A 7182-nucleotide genomic window follows, 5' to 3' on the forward strand; every position below is an offset into this window, starting at 1 on the left:
CCAAACTGAGTAAATTGCTTTGCTTCGTTTCTTTGTTATTTCGCTGCGCTTGAAGTTTATTATTTTTCCCAACAAGTGGTATCAGAACCAAGGTTCAAATCAACACAGAAAATTTCAAAGATGGTGTCTTCCACAAAATTTGAGATCGAGCTTTTTGATGGGAAGAATAATTTCAGTTTATGGCAGAGTACGGTGAAAGATGTGTTGGTACAACAAGGGCTCCTAAAGGCACTGCAGGGAAAGAAACCTGAGAGTATGTGTAATATCTGCTAACTCCGAAAGAGTATTTTTGTAATTTTATTTAGTTGAGAGTATTTTTTTTTATTATTTTACATATTTATGGATTTAAATATGTATGAGAATTTTTCTTTGTGATGATATGATATTATTGGCATGTGCATAATACCTAATAAATATATATATCTTGCTATTATTATATGGGTGTGTGAATTGTTTGATTTTGGTACATATTATTATTATTAGTGTAGGAATAATAATAATGATGAATGTTAACTTATAATAATATTGGGATATTTATTTTGGTCTAATAATATGGGTAAATATTATTATAGTGTTAAAGGGTATATTTAACATTATTATTATTATTATTATTATTATTATTATTATTATTATTATTATTATTATTATCATTAATATTATTATTAATATTATTATATTTATTTTTAACATTATTATTATTATTATTAATATTATTATATTTAAATTTAACGTTATTATTATTATTATTATTATTATTATTATTATTATTATTATTATTATTATTATTATTAAGTTGAGGTTATTAATACGAAACAGAATATGATGTGGTTGTACGTATATACGCACGAACCGAACTGAGATTTTGGTGGAATGAGAATCGTTCCACTTCGGTTCAAAGCGATCTCTCTGCTTGAGTTTAAACACAATAGAAATTAGGTTTTGAGCTCTATTTTGGTACACCAAAAACAGAGAACGAACGAGAGAGAGAGTGAAATATACGGCGTATACGGTACCGAAAGTTTTCGTTTTTTCAAGCGGAGCGCAACCTGGGTGAAAGTGGGGGTTTGGGATTGCTTATATACGACCTAAGGAAACTTTTTAACGTGGTATAAGGGGCGAAAGTCGTTGTTTTAAGATTCGCCATTGTTGAAGCTTCAAAGGTGCGGCTTAGTTACGGACTCGAATTCGAACGTGTTTAAGCTTGTTTTTGGGTCAATGGAGGTTATATTTGAGTGCATGGGACCCTAAGGATTGTTTTTGACGTAAGAAAACGAAGCTTTAACGTCCAAAACAAAAATCCAACATTTTGACTCCATTAAAGACGGTACACCGCCAACGAAGAAGACGACCCCGATCTGCCTTCTCGGACCACTTTTCTTGATCGTTTTGAGGTCCTGAGCATTGTGGAGAGCTTCCCCAATCGAAAGGACGCTTCAAATGCAATCAGAGACAAAGTTACACTTTACCGGCGACGAAACCGACGAGAACGTCGGCGACCGCGTTCTGACCGTTTCTGAGGATCTTGTTCTCAACAAGGAAATTCGTTGAGGTGCTCGAGGTAGCAAGTGTGGTCTTAGCAACTGAGGTAAGAAGAGTGGACATCTGTGCACAGGGTGTATGTTATGCATACAACTTGGGTTGGTTTGCTATTTAATTTGATTGTGTTATGATTTTCTTATATTTTGTGAGCATCGTTAGCATGAGAATGATATTAGGATCTTGCTGCTTATGTGAGCATAACACTTGCAGGTTATAACTTTATCATGGGTGAGTACAACTTATGGTAATTAATTGCCCTGTTGGATGCCAAGTGTGAGAATAACACAAGGCAGGGCAGGTTACCTCATGTCTGATCAACATGAGTGTATAGTGATTATCGTATGTGAGTATAATGTGCGGTATGAGACTTGGTTTATGCATGTGAGTACAACATGCGTTGTGAATATATTTATAGAATATGAATTATTGTTGATTAATATTAAGAGGGATTTATGTCAAGTATCTAGTTAGGAGGGTTATGTCCTACATAGCTCTTCTTACTGGGCGTTAGCTCACGGGTACTCTGTGTGAAGGTAAGGGTAAGGCTAAGCAGTGAGATTGAAGAGCTCGAGGCGTGGACCGCATGTTAGGGGGCTGACACAGTATTTTGCTTTTAATGTTTTTTAACTGCTAAACATTTTGGAACTATTATTTTGACTTAACTAGTTCTTATTTAAGTTTACAGTACTAAAAGTATTTTGTTTTAAACAATGAGATCTCATGCTTGGATATTTTTCAATAAAAAAGTATTTGATTGTCTTTATCTTATTAAATTGTTTTATACGGACTATCCTATGTGACATCTCGAGAAATCGGGGTGTTACAATATGGTATCAGAGCAATACGGTCCTAAAGAATGTGGTTAGCCCTAACATGTAAAGTTCACCGCCATGAGACGAGCTCGACTCACTGTACTGTAAGTGGTTATTACTTATAATTTAGTTGCCTTAAATTTCTGCAAGCGAGAGGGTAACATTATTTTCATGTAAAATTGATGATCAAAATGATCTTGATGTGTTTGGGTTTGTGTGGTTCAAGAGTTTAGAAATGCCTCCTAGAAGGTCAGTTAGAGTGGGTCGAGGTCGAGGGCGAGGTCGAGGCCAAGGCCAAGGCCGAGATGATGGAGGGATTAATGAACCACCTCAAGCACCACAGGGATGGGAAGAGCGCGTTGCCGCACTGGAAGGAATCATTCATAGGCAGGATGAAGAACTTCGTCAGCTGAGACGTCAACCGGAGCTGCCAGTCCAAATAAGGCAGGATGCAGAAAATAGAGACCCACCAGCTGCAGTCGTATATCCTGCTACAGAGGCTAGACATGAGTAGTTAGCTGAGAGATTTCGAAAACAACACCCACCTGAATTTGAGGGAGGCATAGACCCGGTAGTGGCTGAGGAGTGGATAAGTGGCATAGAAAGCATTTTGCAGATGCTAAGGGTCGATGGGAATGACCGAGTGAAGTGTGCATCTTACATGCTGAGAAAAGATGCTCGTATCTGGTGGGAGGTGGTGGAACAAACAAAGGATGTAGATGCCATGAACTGGGATGATTTCAAAAGGGTCTTTAATGAGAAGTATTATAACTCAACAGTTCTAGCAGCAAAGGTCGATGAATTTACTGGATTAGTCCAAGGGAGTCTTACTGTGACTGAGTATGCACAAAAATTTGATAGATTGGCGAAATTCGCTCCAGATCTGGTACCTACTGATAGAGTGCGAGCACATCGATTTGTGGAAGGCTTGAAACCAATGGTTGCTCGAGATGTGGAAATTGTGTCAAGGGGTCAATTCAGTTATGCTCAAGTTGTCGAAATGGCTCTTCGGCTGAGCGGAGTGAAAACAAAATTTGGAAGGAAAATGCTGCCAGGAGAGAATCTAAGAAAGGTGGAGCCAATTCTAATGACCACAAGAAACGGGGACAGGACCAGTCTGGGCAGCCAAGTCAATACAAGAGGTGCAAAAGTGATAACGATCAACGATTTAATGGCAGCAGTGGGCGAAATATTCCAGAATGCCCTAAATGTACCAAACGTCATATCGGCGAGTGTCGCGCAAAAGCATGCTACAAATGTGGAAAAGAAGGACACATCAAACGCAATTGCCCACTGTGGGGACAGACTGGGAACAGAGCAGAACCTAAGAAAGATGACAAGTATGTTCCAGCCAGAGTTTTTGCCATCACTCAAGCAGAAGCTGAAGCCAGTCCTTCGGTTGTATCAGGTCAGATTCCTATGGCCAACACCACTTGTAAAGTTTTGTTTGATTCTGGTGCAACTCATTCCTTTATTGCTAGCACAATTGTTAATCATATAAATGCACCGAGTGAATTATTTACTGTGGGGTTTGGGACCATGTTACCATCTGGGGAGGTTGTAATCTCTAGAAATTGGCTTAGGGGAATACCTGTCAGGATAGATGGTAGAGAATTATTTGTAGACCTGATTGTATTAGATTTATTTGATTTTGATGTAATCTTGGGCATGGATTTTCTTACCAAATATGGAGCATCAATTGACTGCAAGCAAAAGAAAGTTGTTTTCACACCAGAAGATGGAGAGACATTCGAGTTCAGAGGGGTAGGAAAGAAACCTCGCACCCCTAGTATTTCGGCAATGAAGGCTGGGCAACTATTGCAGCGTGGGTGCTTAGGGTATCTAGTTAATGTGGTTGATGACACCAAGAAAATTGAAAGAAAGCCGGAGGAAACACGGGTAGTTGCTGAGTTTCTTGATGTATTTCCAGAGGAGTTACCCGGGTTACCACCACACAGAGAAATCGAATTTGTGATAGAATTAGTGTCCGGGACGGCACCAGTTTCCCGCGCACCATATAGAATGGCACCATCTGAATTGAAAGAACTCAAAATACAGTTGGAAGAATTGCTTAAGTTAGGGTTTATCAGACCTAGCTACTCTCCGTGGGGCGCACCAGTTCTATTTGTTAAAAAGAAAGACGGTACTATGAGAATGTGCATAGATTACCGAGAACTGAACACGGTGACTATAAAGAATCGGTACCCATTACCGAGGATTGACGATCTGTTTGACCAACTTCAAGGGAAAAAGGTGTTTTCTAAGATTGATCTTCGTTCAGGATACCATCAGCTAAGAATCAAAAATGAAGACATACCGAAGACAGCCTTCAGAACGAGATACGGGCATTACGAGTTCATGGTGATGTCATTTGGACTTACAAATGCCCCAGCAGCTTTTATGGACCTCATGAACCGAGTCTTCAAGGAATATCTGGATCAGTTTGTCATTGTATTCATAGATGATATACTGATTTATTCTAAGACAGAGGGGGAACATGAGGAGCACTTACGCTTGACCTTGCAGCGACTGAGGGAACATCAATTGTATGCCAAGTACAAAAAATGTGAGTTCTCGTTGTCCGAGGTTTCATTTTTGGGCCACATTGTCACTAACGGGGGAATAAAAGTAGATCCTGCCAAGGTTGCTGCAGTGAAAGAATGGCCTAGACCAAAGACCGCCTCAGAGGTTCGAAGCTTTTCGGGTTTAGCAGGCTATTATAGAAGGTTTGTTGAGGGGTTCTCAAAGATAGCCACACCCTTAACAGAATTAACTAAGAAGAATCTAAAATTTTCCTGGTCAGACAAGTGTGAGTAAAGCTTCCAAGAGTTGAAGAATAGACTTATCTCAGCACCAATCCTCAGTTTACCAACAGAAGAGGGACAATTTGCGGTATATTGTGATGCATCTAAACAAGGGTTGGGTTGTGTTCTGATGCAAGAAGGGAAGGTAATTGCTTATGCTTCAAGGCAATTAAAAGAATACGAACAGAGATACCCGACACATGACCTAGAGTTAGTCGCAGTGGTTTTTGCACTAAAAATTTGGCGTCATTATCTCTATGGAGTGAAATGTGAAATCTACACCGATCATAAGAGTTTAAAGTACTTTTTCACCCAGAGGGAGTTAAACATGAGGTAGAGGAGATGGTTGGAGTTGGTCAAAGACTACGATTGCGAGATAATGTACCATCCCGGTAAAGCCAATGTGGTAGCGGATGCACTCAGCCGTAGAGGTCCCGGACTAGTTTCCACATTACAAGGAGTATCAAGGGAATTAGTGGAAGACATGGAACGAGCTGGTATAGAGTTTATTACAGGGCAACTTGCAAAGGTCACACTTCAATCCACTTTGTTAGAAAGAATTAAGGAGGGACAGACGACAGATCAAAAGCTCAGTGAACTAAAGCAAGAAATTTTGAATAGTAACGCCAAAGATTATGAAATATCAGACACGAGATTAATTCGGTTCAAGGGACGAATTTATGTGCCCGATAATGATGAGCTCGAGAAGGGGATATTGGTAGAAGCTCATACTACACCTTATTCAGTTCATCCCGGGACCACTAAAATGTACCATGACCTAAAAGCATTGTATTGGTGGCCTGGTATGAAAAAGGATGTAGTTGAATTTGTGGCCAAATGCTTAACATGTCAACAAGTTAAAGAAGATCATCAAAGACCAGCGGGATTATTACAACCACTGAAGCTCCCTGAATGGAAGTGGGAAGAGATTTCCATGGATTTTGTGACTGGGTTACCTAAGACTACAAAGCAACATGACGCCATTTGGGTAGTCGTCGATAGGTATACAAAATCTGCCCATTTTCTACCAGTACGCATGACTTACTCCATGGACCATTTTGCTGAACTTTATGTGAATGAGATTGTGAGATTACATGGGGCACCGTATTCTATTGTTTGTGATCGAGATGCTCGGTTCACTTCATCTTTTTGGGAACGCTTACAGAGAGCAATGGGAACTCGATTGAAGTTCAGCACTGCATATCATCCAGAGACAGATGGTCAGACTGAGAGAACAAATCAGATCTTGGAAGATATGTTGAGGGCATGTGTGATAGATTTCCAAGGATCATGGAGCAAATACTTGCCTTTGATTGAATTTTCTTACAACAATAGCTATCAGTCTACTATCGGGGTAGCACCCTATGAGATGTTGTATGGAAGAAAATGCAGGTCTCCACTGCATTGGGATGAGTTGGGAGAGAACAAACTCCTAGGGCCAGATGCGGTTCAGCACACCAACGAAGCTATTCAGAAGATCAGGGCTAGAATGATCACAGCTCAGAGCAGACAGAAAATCTTATGCAGACCTGAAGCGGAGGGACATTGAGTTCGAAGTGGATGATCATGTGTTTCTTCGAGTGACACCACGAAAAGGACTCTCAGTGAAGAGATTTGGCAAGAGAGGGAAACTAAGTCCCAGATATGTTGGTCCATTTCAGATATTGGACAGAGTGGGCAGTGTAGCTTACAAAATAGCTTTACCGCCATCATTATCTGGGGTGCACAATGTATTTCATGTATCTCAACTCCGGAAATATGTGTCAGACCCATCACATGTTTTGAGCTATGAAACACTGGGTTTGCAGGAAGATTTGTCCTACAATGAACGTCCGGTAAAGATTCTTGATCAAAAGGATAGGATTTTGAGAAATAAGACAATTACCCTGGTGAAAGTCCTATGGAGAAACAGCGTGGTTGAGGAAGCTACTTGGGAGCTAGAGTCTGATATGCGAGAACAATATCCAGAATTATTTGAGTAAAATTTCGGGACGAAATTTTCTTTTAGAGGGGGATAATTGTAATAT

At 40.0% G+C, this 7182-nt stretch overlaps 1 protein-coding gene across 1 annotated transcript; it reads left to right on the forward strand.

Moving 5' to 3' along the window:
- The first annotated feature begins 2967 nt into the window (after positions 1 to 2967).
- Positions 2968 to 6704, forward strand: LOC133033109 (uncharacterized). Its single transcript, XM_061107710.1, has 3 exons — positions 2968 to 3237; positions 3321 to 5077; positions 6548 to 6704. Exons 1-3 carry the CDS (start codon positions 2968 to 2970, stop codon positions 6702 to 6704), a joined length of 2184 nt encoding a protein of 727 aa, XP_060963693.1.
- Positions 6705 to 7182: the final 478 nt, after the last annotated feature.

This window comes from Cannabis sativa, unplaced genomic scaffold (assembly GCF_029168945.1).
Source record: "Cannabis sativa cultivar Pink pepper isolate KNU-18-1 unplaced genomic scaffold, ASM2916894v1 Contig3, whole genome shotgun sequence".
Lineage (NCBI taxonomy): Eukaryota > Viridiplantae > Streptophyta > Magnoliopsida > Rosales > Cannabaceae > Cannabis > Cannabis sativa.